This window comes from Electrophorus electricus, chromosome 20, assembly GCF_041902795.1.
Source record: "Electrophorus electricus isolate QZ-2024a chromosome 20, ASM4190279v1, whole genome shotgun sequence".
Classification (NCBI taxonomy): Eukaryota; Metazoa; Chordata; class Actinopteri; order Gymnotiformes; family Gymnotidae; genus Electrophorus; species Electrophorus electricus.
This window is the reverse complement of record NC_137516.1, coordinates 7390001-7403828: the sequence shown is the minus strand read 5'-3', so window position 1 is coordinate 7403828 and position 13828 is coordinate 7390001. Positions and strand designations below refer to the sequence as shown.

At 46.8% G+C, this 13828-nt stretch overlaps 2 protein-coding genes across 7 annotated transcripts in view; one reads left to right on the top strand and one right to left on the bottom strand.

The window, feature by feature from the left end:
- Window positions 1–4227, top strand: part of prickle2a (prickle homolog 2a) — a 34145-nt gene extending 29918 nt beyond the window's left edge. For 2 of the 3 annotated variants that reach the window (XM_035536350.2, XM_081703437.1), the window contains 3 exons: window positions 403–589; window positions 1741–2691; window positions 2863–4227. In XM_035536350.2, coding sequence (XP_035392243.2) covers window positions 403–589; window positions 1741–2691; window positions 2863–3755 — 2031 coding nt within the window. In that variant the 3' untranslated portion in view covers window positions 3756–4227. The remainder of the gene's footprint in view (window positions 1–402; window positions 590–1740; window positions 2692–2862) is intronic. The other variant, XM_081703436.1, reaches the window with a different exon arrangement.
- A 615-nt stretch (window positions 4228–4842) lies between these two features.
- Window positions 4843–13828, bottom strand: part of LOC113580457 (uncharacterized) — a 15143-nt gene continuing 6157 nt past the window's right edge. For 3 of the 4 annotated variants that reach the window (XM_027015008.3, XM_081703438.1, XM_027015011.3), the window contains exons 4-7: window positions 11487–11725; window positions 9891–9949; window positions 9040–9147; window positions 4843–6263 (exon numbers count right to left, since the gene is read on the bottom strand). In XM_027015008.3, coding sequence (XP_026870809.2) covers window positions 6015–6263; window positions 9040–9147; window positions 9891–9949; window positions 11487–11725 — 655 coding nt within the window. In that variant the 3' untranslated portion in view covers window positions 4843–6014. The remainder of the gene's footprint in view (window positions 6264–9039; window positions 9148–9890; window positions 9950–11486; window positions 11726–13828) is intronic. The other variant, XM_027015010.3, reaches the window with a different exon arrangement.

The window sequence follows — 13828 nt, the reverse complement described above, 5'->3', positions numbered from 1 at the left end:
CCCGCCCCCCAAAGCCCATCAAGCCCCTTCGAACCCAAAGCTTGAACCATCAACTCAAAGCATCCTGTACTCCTTACATCCTAAACCCCAAGGTTTTTCCTCTGTGAACCTACAGTTTTAGTTTTAAGATTAACCTCATGTCATCTTAAAGACCAAGCCTTAAATCGTAAAACCCTGGTAGCATCCAAGTCCCGATAAACCAAATCTAACGCTCCAGACCTTGTTCTGAGCGTTTCATCCAAAAACGCAGGCCGATGCTCCTCACGTTGTCTCCCTTTTACTGCGGCCCAGCCGGGAGGAGCCACGTCTCCCCCAACCCCCCCGCTTATCGCTGATCTTTTATTGTGCTTGTCCTCCTCGACACCTCCCCCCACCTGACCGAATTTCTCCGCCGCCACGCAGATCATCTTTGCGGACGAGTGCACAGAGGCGGAGGGCCGACACTGGCACATGCGCCACTTCTGCTGCTACGAGTGCGCGGCGCCTCTCGGTGGCCAGCGCTACATCATGCGGGAGGGGCAGCCACACTGCTGCAACTGCTTCGAGTCGCTCTACGCCGAGTTCTGTGATGCGTGCGGCAAGCACATAGGTAGGAGTTTCCTCAAGCCTGCTGAAATGATGGCTGGCTGTTCCCAATTATGCTTATAAAAAAATATGTAAAAAAAATGTAATTTTCTGTATTTGTGATGTAACCTAATTTGGGATGTAATTACACAGGACAACATTCGAATGTTTTTTTGTCCTACAAATTAAATGCCGCACCTTGTAGTATTTACTTCTGAAATGTAGAGGTGTAGGACTTTCATCTACAGTATATTTGGCCTCAGGTGCATCTCTCTTCAGTGTTAGGTCATAGGCTGCCAACATAGAGGGGATCCACTTTGCTTTGTAATGCTTTTCCCTACATAATATGTGAGTATAGCAGAACAAAAAACTATGGGTGATTTCAAGTTAGTGTGCCAAAATACATAAGAAACTGGGTTTCTTATGGGCCAAAATCTTTGTTAATCAGTGTTATTATTTATCATCAGCACTAAAAACCATAAATGGGATAGCCCAGAGTGGTTTTTTTTCCTAATTAAATTTTTTTTAGCTTTTCTGTTGTTTTCATTCCGCTATCTCTGATAGTCAAAAAGAGTTGGCAGTTTGGGACTGGTGACATTTATGTACCTCCAACCAGTTCTCAGACCGGATCATTTATTGAACATTTGAGAGCCTCATTATCTCTGCATAAGAAGCTGGATTTCAGCTGTGGTCTGACAAATAAGTTTGTTTTTGCATGGTGTTTCTAGGCAGGCACTACCATAACATGCTGTCGGTGAGGCTGCAGGCAGGCTGGGTAATGTGTAATACACTGGGATATATTAAGCGAATACAAGCCTTTCTGGATTTGTCATTTTAAGGTTTTTCTTCAGAACTTCTGTTTCACCAAGTTTAAGATGATAGAGATGAGTGAGTCACTAGCAGTATTTCTTGCAACAGAAATTGCAAATAATAATAAGAAAGAAAAAGAATCATTAGGACTAATCTCTGCATTAAAAAAATTACAGACAAATATGATTATTTAATGAGTTAGTTAATGATGTAAAAAATGAAGACAGAACTACAGTGTTCAGTAATGAAATACAGTGGACAATGTTGCTCTTCCAGATTCGACGTGCCAGATGTGACTTTCTAACCCTTTAAGACACAGGGGTCTAGCTGTAGCTGTGTGGAATTTACTTAAGTCTGTACTCTTAGGAATAGACCAAGGCCAAATGGCATATGAGGGTCAACACTGGCACGCCACCGAAGAATGTTTCTGCTGCGCCCGCTGCCGCCAGTCTCTGCTGGGTCGTCCCTTCCTGCCGAAGCAAGGCCTCATCTACTGTTCCCGCCTCTGCAGCCAGGGGGAGGAGCCTGACCTCTCCGACTCTTCCGACTCTGCCTTCCAGAGTGCCCGCTCGCGCCAGTCACGTCGCAGCGCTCGCATTGGCAAACAGGGCACCAAGAGCAAGGCAGAAGGGGTCCGGCAGCAGTCGTCGGGCTCGGCATCTGCCACGGGCGAGCGGCACTCGGTGGACGGGGACTCCCTGGCCGTCCCCATGGACCTGCTGAGCGTGTCCAGCCCAGCACCCAGCCGCACCCCCAACCGCACACCCACGCGGACCCCGAGCCGAACCCCGAGCCGTTCTCCCAGCCTGAACCGCAAGCAGTCCGTCTGGATGAGCCGGGATGAGCCATACTCCTACGAGTCAAACCAGAGAGATCCGTCGCCTTCCCCCAATCCCCATCAGCTCAGGAGCCAGTGCAGCATCCGGAGCCCTTATCCCACCTCTCCCAACCAGCCGGCCAAGGTGGTGAGCCCTCCGGAGACCTGGCACAAAGAGGCAGCGGGCAGTAACCCCAAGAAGCCCCCCGTCATGGCGGCCCTAAGAGGCCACTCGTTCAACGAGAACTGGATGCACCACGGGAAGGACCCCGAGTTCCATCCACCCAAGCTCAAGACGCAGATGAGCTTCAGCGAGGCCTCAAGCCGCGGCGCCAGCTTCTTGGACAAGCGCAGCGTCAGCGTGCAGGGCTTCCCCAGAGACATGCGCCCACCGCTCCTGAGGAGTAGGCACCACGTGGGCCCCAGCTTCGGCGAACTAACACCCCTGGAGCAGACCCCGCGAGGGTCAGTGGACTCACTGGCCCTTTCCTACGCCACAGGTATCCATGCTTCACACACTCCGAGTCAAACAGAGTCATTTAGGAAAGAGCAGTCACTTCAAACACAAAAAAAAACAGTTGTGCTATCGTTGCTTTTCTGTTAGAAAGTTAGTCTGTGCTTCTGCTGAGGTTAACAACCCCTGCTTTTGTTTGAACTCCTTCTTCCTAAAGCAGGAAACTCTTTGGATGGGACAACCAGGCGCCAGGAGCACCTCTCCCGCTTCTCGATGCCCGACCTGAGCAAGGACTCCGGCGTGAACGTGTCTGAGAAAAGCGCCATGGGCACCCTGAACTCCTCCGTGCAGTTCCGCAGCACCGAATCCCTGACGTCGGCCCCGAGACCCCTCGCCGATCTGGGCATGCCCGTCCGGCTGAGGTACCCTCCTCCCCTCTACTGGGACTCTCCACGAGGCATGAGCTTCGAGGAGCAAGTGAAAGGGCACATGGGCCTGGCAGGAAGCATGGGCAATGTCCACGTGGTGACCCCACGCCCGCGCCGCGCCAACACGCAGGATTCCCCACGCCAGCAGCCGCGAGCCAGGCAACACCACCACCGCAAAAGCCACAAGGGTCACAGGGGTCACCACCGCTCGCGCCGCTCGCGCTCCGACAATGCCCTCCACCTCGCTGCCGAGAACCAGGGCTACCCCAGTGATCCCATCCAGAGGTTCCGCGACGACTTCCAGCGACTGCCCTCGTCCAGGATGGGGCGGGACACCTTTGGGGCAAACTACGCGTACAGGCAGCAGTTTTTCAGGCCTTGCCCTCGGACCACCTCCGACCTGACCCTGCAGGACCCTGGGGGCCCAAGGCTTGGCCAATACCTGGGCAGGTACGGGGAGCTGGCCGAGGACGAAGACCACTTTTGCTCCACCTGCTCGTCTTCTTCGGAGGCGTCCGACGACGAGGGCTACTTCATGGGAGAGCCCATCCCTCGGCCCGTGCAAGTCCGTTACCTGGACAACGAGGAGCTGCGACAGCGGTACAGCCCCACTCTGATGAGCGGTCACTCCCAGCTACACACACGCAAGCGCCGGAAGAGTAAGAACTGCATCATCTCATAAGAGAGATTGTGCGTGTGTGTGTGGGTGTGTGTGTAGTGGGGGTTCCTGTGGGACTGAGTCTGTAAGTCTGTGTGTCTGCGTGCGAGTTCTTCTTCAACTAACTTACTGAATGGATCGTAATCTTATTTAGGCATGATCAAATCATAACCAAGAAAACTCGATCATGTCTTCTGGACCTTCTCTCCTCTGTTTACTGTGACAGAAGGTGGCACAAAGATTTATGTATGAGCAATTACCTATTTGAATATTACATTAAATATTGTATATTCGAAAAACTTTAGTTCACCTGTGGAAACGTGCAATAAGAATGTGCAACGTACCTTTGGTTTGGCTGGAAACGGAAAATGTGCACCGAACCACTTCGAGACAAGGACTGATGTCAGTAGGTTCCCATAATAACTGACTTTCATTACAGTTGTATTCTAATCTTGTTTATTCAGAAATGTCTTAACTGAAAGTCATTTGTGTTACCGTTTCTGTGAAGAGTGAGAGGTTGCTAGTTCTGCCACATGGCTTGACTTGTCAGTGTTGACTATGAAGGCTAATGAAGAAGACTGCAGGGACATGGCTTTAAGTGCAGATCTTCTCTACCCCAGCTTCGACACCCTGGCAGGAACATTCCCCTTCTTTTTCTCTTTAAATCTGTCTTTCTGCTAAACTCCTAGCACACACGTGGGACCCCGTTTGTCTGGGTTTGACACTATAAATAATACTGATACTACTTACTGTTCCCATTGTTCTAATTGCTTGCACCCTGTCTTATTGATGACACTTTACGATCACTTACTTGCTTTTGAGCATAGCAATGTTTGATATAGTCCTGTTTTAAATGCAATATACTTTCTTTTCCAAAGTCCTCATTTTAATAATGCTATCTTTAAATTAAATGTATGTACAGTGATTTTAAAAAGTAATATAAGTTATGGCTATAGTATTGTAAATGTTATGTAAATATAGTCCTAAATATTTCTATATTTTGTATCTTCAGATGCATTATTTGTATCATATTGTAGAATGTAGAAACCCAAGATGACTGCATGTATCCCCCGTTCATGTCTTGTATCTGAATTAAATAATATTTCAACGATTAATAAGCACAGGGTTTCATTTATTTTTATACTGATGTATGGATAATGAACTTTGGGAATTTCAAGGAGCTTCATAGATATTTAGTTGATCATGAGAAAGTAGCGTTGTTTAATTTCTATAGCTTGCAAATATATACTATAAAACGTTTTGCCAAGTAAATCAATTAAATATGTTTCAGTATAAAACAAACAAAAAACAACATGTTTGTAGTCAGTTGAATGATAACATAGTACAATATTATAATACAGCATTATAACATTGGTTACATGTCATTTATTCAAACAGTTTCTACTTTTTATTTGTGTGAATATACAGCTTGAAAGTAGTGCTAGAACTGAAAAATTCACATTTCGCTTTCTAATGGAAAATGACAAATTGCTCCGCCCTTCATTTAACATTTTTGACATACCTTCAACTATAAACCTATCAAGTGATCACTGTGGAGTCAGTTCACCAGACATCCAGCAATTACAATGTAATTTTTATAATCTAATATTTTGTCTGCGTTTGCGCAGGCTCTGAGGCGATAGAATCCGACGATATTCAAGCTTCACATTTATTCTGTAAAGATCTGCAGAAGAAAATAGTATCTCACACTCACAAGGAGACTTTCTACAGAGCACAGTTTGATAAAACAGCGCCTCACAAACGAACCACTTACCACCACTGGACTTAATAATTAGGAACATTTCTTTGAAGGACTGAAGCTTTCTTCACTAGAAAGGAAAAAAGGTTAGACAACCCTATGTATTGAAACGTAGTCATAAACACATGCGAACGTGACATAATTCATTGCTTTGTTTTAACACACAATTCGGTGAGTCTTAAGTTATTTTTTAAGGTTGAATAGGAGTATTCTTAGTCTTGCACCCATGTATCTATCTATTTGTTTATTTATGTATTTAGTTATTTGTTGCTTGTTTTTGTTGTTTGATGAAAACTGAAGAAAGTAAATCCGTTAAACACATATACTGATGCGGTTATCGCCCTATTTAAAACCGGCTGCTCCGTAAATCCGAGAGATTTTAACGATAAACCAGGCCAGCGTCGTTAAAATGTCACTGTGGTCTAATGCCACGTCCCCACCTTTCCAACGCCGTGTTATAAGGTCAGCCTCCAACGACACGGATCTTCTCCCTCCACGAAGGAACCAGTGCTTTTACCGCAACGTTACCTCAACGACAGAGGCGAGCGTCGCTTCTCTGAGAGACGTCCGCCGTCTCCTGGCCTGAGGGCCGTCGTGGCCGGCTCCCTGGAGTCGTAGTCCTGGATGAACTGCCGCATGGCGTCCACGCAGCGCAGGCCGATGTCGCGCAGGTTCTCCCGCAGCGACGTCTGGATGGGCGTCTCCAGCGACGGGTCCTTCGCCACGAGCATCTTCACCACCACGCCGAACGTGTCGCAGTCGCGCCGGTACACCTGCGCCGGTACGGGGACACGGTGAGCGCGTCGCACACGCTCTTGGTGCGCGTTCGCGCGGTGTGATCGTACACGTTAAGGACGGAAACCCGTATCGGTGGTGGGTTTTTGGTACTACCCAGAAGAAAAAATAGACAGCTGTGTGTGTATATGTTCAAAAATGTAGAATGATTCACATTTGTTTTACCACGAAAATATGTTTACGGGCCTATCTGTGTGAGTTTGAACGTAAAGTTTTTAATATCACAGAGCCAGCCTACACGTTGCATCGCCATTTCATAGCGCCATGTTGAATTTCACAATGACACACTAATACTCATATCAGATGGTGGGTGTCAGAGATATTGACCCGTTAGGATGTAATAACTTTCGTTAAAAAGCCCATAATTTGAAATCTGACGTTCTGAATGAAATAGATACATGCTTTCCGCGGTATATCACCAAATGAACTCAAATTTTGTTAATTTGAGATTTTGCTAATAAAATCTCAAGCGTATAAATGTAATGCAATTTGGACTGCGGAATGCTTACATCATGCTATAAAAGAACTTCCGTGTGAATTTTATAGCAATATTATTTCCCAAGGAAGTTAACTGTGTGTATCAAATTAGCATCCACTTTTCCACATAAAGCGTATTGTAGATGAAGTATTTACCCTCATCATTTGCAACATTATTATCCCTAAAATAAAAAGAAAAGCTTCAACCAGCTTCAACCATTGACAACCACAACGTGCGTGCCACATCTTTTAAAGAAGCATGTACCTCCGACAAGCACGAGGAGCGCCGGGGATGTCAGCCTGGCTGTAAATACCGAAATAGCGTAAAGTAAATAATATCGCACCACGATAAATACAAAAGGAACGGAAACAGCCATTACTTATACACGGAACCCACCTCAGTTGTAGCTGTGGTGTGATTACACATGCTCCGCACATATTCATCCACTGCTGACGGAGTTCATTCCGTGTGGGGTGTTTTAGCATATGTCGACGCCCTGACCCGGAGGGCTGTCGGCACTAAGTTTAGCGTTTCCCCTGTTCTAGCATGCCTGATCCGACCAAGCAGCTAGCCATCATGGCCTCAACGAGTGGACTCGTGGGTGATGGAGCGGAAACGCCACACCGTTCAGGCCCGCGGAGCTCCGGAGTGGCACAGTGCGACGCCCTCATGGCTGGGATCTCACTTTGGAAGAACTGCACAGCATCCTGGCTGCTTGTTTAGCAAAACATCTGTTCCATAGGTACCAGTTACCATTTCTCCATATCCGTTAATCTCTAAGCAGGCAGGATAAATATATCCTTCGCTGAAGTACTGCGTGTGTGCAAATACGTGCGCGCGCGCACAAACACACACACGCACACACACGCATCCTTCACTCAGTTACCAGTGAAAAATGCAGGGAGTCATCACCCCTGAGACGAAGGAGAGCGGAGCAGGAGTGTGAGAAAGTCAGAGGCAAAGAGAGCACTCGGTGTGTCGTGTGTGTGCCGCTAAATCCACACACACACACACACACACACACAAATGACTAATTCATGAAGGTTACTGTGTGGCCTACACTTTCGCATTACCTGTGATTTCATTCTCCACATCACACACCAGCCCACGTACAAACATGTATGACCACTTTCCCTAAAGCTGCTTCAAACATACTAGTCCTAAATATACACTGAACATACACCCTGAAAATATGGAATGTATACTGAACTTTGATGCTGAGCACAAATGGATGACACTGTGCTCTTTTTCATATACGCAATCACCCACCCTCAGGGATGCAGCCAGGAATGGTATGAAGCCCTATTTATATCTATTTGTTTTAGCCTGGCATGGTGGTTGATCAGTGTTACATAAAAGTATTACATAGCAGGTTACATAAAATGCCAGTGAATGGCGCAATCCTCTGTCAATCAATGGAAATGTTCCAATGCCGCTCACTGAGGAACCACTAAAGTAACCCTTTTGCTTTGTGTGTATTGTGTTTGTGCATGTGTGTGTGTGTTCGTGTGTGTGTGTGTGGTCAGCGCCTGTATCCTTACATATGTGTTTTTGTCCAGATCACTTAAAAAAGCTACAACTGTACCTAACTTGCAGTAACCATTGATATATGAGGACTGTATGTGTGTGTGTGTGTGTGTGTGTGTGGAGGGGGGTGATCTGTGCAGAACGGGTGCATCTACCTGCTACCAGATCACTTCAAAACAGCACCTACTGTCTGCCTTGTGGTAACCATAGAGATTGGAAGACAGAGAAAGAGAGGGAATGTGTGTGTGTGTGTGTGTGTGTGTGTGTGTGTGTGTGTGTGTGTGTGTGTGTGTGTGTGTGTGTGTGTGTAGCATAATTTTCATTCTGCTGTCTGAGTCATACCCGTGTATGCTCGGCTTGCTGTTCACCAGAGCAACAAAAAAAAAGAGACTGCAGGATTGACCAGCAGGCCAAAATTCTCTCACGAGCTCACCATGGCGACTGTTCCACATGCCTCGGCTTGATAAAACTGCCACTGGTGCGTGCTAATAAAAGTTTTGTTTGTTTGGTTTTTGTGAACATCAACATTTCCATTTTTACAATAAACAAGCTTGTTCTCCATGCTCCCTCCTAGCATAGACCAAAACACACACACACACACACACACACACACACACACACACACACACATACACACACACACACACACACACACACACACACACACACACACACACACACACACTTACTTCCTCTATCTCCTCTCTCTTTACACACACACACACACACACACATACACACACACTTACTTCCTCTATCTCCTCTCTTTTTTTCTGGATGGCTCTGTTTCTGGCTGCTGCGCGTGTAACAGAGGACAGAGCTTCCTTGCTACTGCAGAAGTGCTCTTCCTGTTTGACCTTACGGGGGGGGGTATAAAGGACGAGAGGAGAAAGAGAAACAGACAGAGCAAGAGAAAAATGCTGGTAAGTATAATCAAATCTGTTCAAATCAGTGTGGTGTGGTAGAATGTGGCTTATAAAGTGGTATATTATTATTTGGTAATAACTCATTATGATGTGAGAATTAGTCATTTGTAAACTATACTGTGTTTTAGAAAACTTTGTTAGGTTTCTTAAAGTTGGTGAATATTTATCAACACCTGAGATCGAAGGCACTGTGATTCTAAATGTGAAAAGTCTTCAAATGAGCACTGGCACCCAACGAGCTCATGAAATTTGGGAGGGATCACCACATGCCATCTCCCGTTTCATCGCATTGTCCTCTACAGCCCTTTCACGGTGTGCCTCGGTCACACCGGCGGACCTGCGACCCTGGAGCTGTCTCAGCGTAACACCTCCGTTCAGAACGCGCCCCTGCTAGGACCTCCAAGCAGATGCGATGCACAGAAACAGGCTTCCTGCCACGCATGTCAGTCGGCGATCCCTGTTGATCTCGTGTGGCCGTTAAATCTCACACTCGATCGCCAAGTCGTTTCCCGACACAAACAGGCACATACGGCGGCGGTGGCAGCTCGAGAGCTTATTAGGGTGAACGGCAGCCCCGGGGGGTCCAGAGGCTCCAGTTATGGGGGAGGGGGATCAACTCGGAATCAGGTGAGCACCACTTCAAAGTGAGGAGCAGAGGGGAAGGGGTCTCTTACTGTGAATGACAGCAATGGTCTTTGCACCGAGCCCATTGAGGATGACCGAGAGCGATCTTCTGAAAGGAGGGAGGGAGAGGGAGGGAGGGAGGAAGGGAGGGAGAGAGAGTGAGAGAGAGAGAGAGAGAGAGAGAGAGAGACAGTGAGAATTTTGGTTGCTCAAAATCATTGGAAAATTCACTGTCAATCACTGTCATGTTAGATCTTTGTAACATTCATCACTGTTTGGTCTCAGTTTAAATATGTTTCTCGAAAATGTACCTGACATTGTACTAGAGCATATCCTTCATGGTTAACGCTTCAGTTCAGCGGTTTGAAGGTAAGCGAGGTAACCAAGGACCTGGGTTTCTTTAAGAGGATCTGTGGGGTGTGAATTTGGAGAATCTGCCTCGCAACATTCCAGTGCTCGGGCTGCTCGCTATATACTGGCTCTGTGCCCAGATGCTTCACTTCAAATCTCCTTCTTTCTGCCTCTCTCTCTCTCTCTCTCTCTCTCTCTCTCTCTCTCTCTCTCTCGCTCTCTCTCTCGCTCTCCCTCACTTCCTCACACACACACAAAAACACCTTCGTTTCTCTCCCACTCACATACACAAACATTCGCTCGGGTTCTCTCGCTCTGTAGAGCGCACACAGGCGCACGGCACAAAAGCAATGACTCACCCTCATCTCCGCATGTCTCACAGGTACCACGGGCGGCGGGGAGGACGGGAGAAAGAGCGCGAGGGAGAGGAGCCCACGCAGGAGAGGCACGTCTCACCCGCCCGCCCGGTCGCCACCCGCCCCGCTCCCCAGGAGCGACCGCCACGGACCGGGGACCGCACGCTGGGACCGGAAAGCGCAGCAAACCTCATTTACATACGAAGACCCGACCCTACCCACCCGCCCACAAGCGAGGGCGTGGGTCACGTCACGTCAAGTTGACTTCCCTAGCTAGTAGACCTGCCTCTCAAGGCATCCAAGGCCATAGCCTGCTGGGAGATGCAGTTCTGTGTACAGCTGACTATAATAAGCAACCTGTAATGCCCAAGCACAAGACAAACATGCATTCATAATTTGCAGGGCCCCCTGCAAGCAAACATGCAGTCATTGACAAGAGTCTTTTTATAGGTGTGCCGTGTTCTGTCACAGGATGGTGTGATACACCGTAGAACAGGGATCTTAAAGTACTGCAACATTTTTTGCTGTAGAGTTGTTCAACGGGTCATGATATTCTCCTACGAATTCAGTTCATCGAGTTGTTTACTTCACCAGCAGCACAGCTGTGGTCGTATAGAGTGCATAATGATGAATATATAGGAAAAACACTAGAGGCAGAGGCAGGCATGATTGGTTATGTTAACCATCTCGTCTTGCCACTGCCACCTAGTGTCCATAATGAGTTAGCACAAGGAAGTTTGCACTTTGCAAACACCATAACAGAGGCAATCCCACACACACACACACACACAAACTGAATTGCATATGAACACACCCACATACTCAAGAAACTACACATCTACGCCATACAGAAATGTATCCAAATAATATACCTTTTTTTTACAAGTCATCAGATATGATTGGAGCATTGTTATCGATACCACACATACCGCCACATACCTGGGCTGGCGGATTTCTTCTTTTGCGAGACTACGGTGGGTGTGCTCTTCTCCAGCTTGTTCTCCGAGGCCTGCCTAGACGGCACTGCAGCGTGCTGGGCAGCAGGATGCTTCAGCCTCACGCTCGGGCTGCGAGACCTTACCGCTGACCACAGGACCGGGGCACGTGGGGACCTGTGGAGCCTCAGGCCGAAACCAGCACGCCGGGCAAAGCTGTCGTCCCTGCTCCTGTAGTAGAACCTGTAGTTGGAGATGAAAGGAGCTTTATTTACACCAGGCTGTCTGCGTTAGCATAAATTACTTAATTATCTAATTGATTAATTACTTACTTCTAACTAATAGCATGACTATAACGACATATATATGTACTAAAAGCTGCCATGAGGTACACAAGCGACACAGGACGTTACATAATGCAATTTTTACAACCTTTACTTTTTTTAATATGGTAAAATGTTACTGCTAGCTCCCTGGAATAATCTTCTCCAAAAATAAATAAATAAATAAAATGATATATATTTATTGAGAGAGCGACTAAAAATAGCAGTAAAAATCCAGAAGTACTTCTTTATGAAATGTGCTGCTTCTCTGGAAACCTTGTGGACTACATTTTCTTTTTTTTTACCACAGTATACTTATTCGCTAGAATCTTCTACAAAAGTAAATCTCTACCAGCTTTGCGCACTGCGTGGTGTGAAGTTTGCTCATTCGTCTTGACACACTTGCTCCAGGTTGTTCAGGCTGATTGGTTCACGCTTCCATAAATGCCGTTTCCCTACGCTGCCACAAAACTCCCTGCTGGACCGAGATCTGGACTTTTCTCTCAGTCTTTGCGGGACACTGACCTTTCGGTTCTTCGACAGTTCCCGTGCTGGTCCGTCCCTGTGCTCGGGGTCACTGTCCTGCCGAAAGGCAAGGATTCACCCGGGCTTAGATCTTTAGGAACCAAAAGCATGTTGTCTTGCCCTACGTTCCTCGATTTTTACCGGATGTCCAGTCCCCGCCGAGGAAAAGCAACCCCGCATGACAATGCCATGCCCGTATGTCACTGTCGGGACAGTGTGGGGTGGGGCTTGTGTGGGTTGAAGAATGGCCAGTGTTAGGTTTCCTCCACAGCTAGCTTTTTGAACCTTCCCGTTTTGACTTCTCAAACGTTTGCTTTCTGGAAAAGGTTCTCTGATGTGGATTTTCTTCAGTGATGGATTCTTTCCAGCCATCCTACTATACAGGCTATACTATAAAGGCAAATTTGAGGGGGACGAATGCTTATACAAGCAGTGTATGTATATATGTGTGTATATATGCTGCTGTCCAACCATGCGTATACCATTTGCCCAGGTTTTGGAAAATGTAAACAAAAAATACCTAATCTAATCTAATCTAATCTTAATATATACTTTAGCCATCGTAGATGCATATGAGACATGACATACTCTTTGTTGGGGAACATTAAGTAAGTGACACTTGTATCAGTGTCTCTTGTTGAAGGGGCACAGCAGACTGGAAAAACAGATGAAAAAGTTGTAGTTGAGTGCAAAAGATAAAGCTTGGGCAAATTTGTGATTTGATTTGATATTGTATTAGTGTTGAAAGGTTTGGAAAATTTTGTGTTAAACCTATTCTCACCAGCCATATTATTAGGAACACGCCTGTAATTATCCAATCAACCAATCAGGTGCCAGCAAAGCAGTGTATTAAATCATGCAGACATGGGCCCACAGCTTCATTAGTTTGTGCCAGGTGGGCCACTTTGAGTCTTCCACAAAATGATTTCCCGATGCTGATTTCTTAGGCGGGAATGATTTGATGAGAGGTCAGACAAGAATGGCCGGAAGGGTTTGGAGCTATAGTAACTGAAACAACCACTCTTTCCAAACATTGTGTGTGGGAAGCACCTCAGAACATACACTGCATGGATCTTCAAGAGGGGCATGGGCTAAAAGCACAGAGGATCCAATCAGGTTCCGCTTCCTTCAGCCAATTACCAGAACCTACAGCTGACGTGGGCACAGGCTAACAGAAACTGGACAGTTGTCGACTGGAAAAATATTACCTGGTCCGTTGAATGTCAATTTATACGGCGGTACGCAGATGGTGGGGTCAGACTTTTCCATAAATAGCATGAATGAATGACCCAAACCTGTCAGTTCAAGCTGCTGGTGTTGGTTGTGCAGGAAATGTGGTCTTGGCACAGATTGGGCCCCCTGTGCCTTTATCATTAATTAATAGCAACACCAGGCTCCCTTGCAGATCTAAAATAAACGACTTCCTTTCTTGTCCTCTGTCCCAGCAGTTCCCACATAAGTCCTTGATGACCACTAGCCAGTAGCCGTGAGCGTTCCC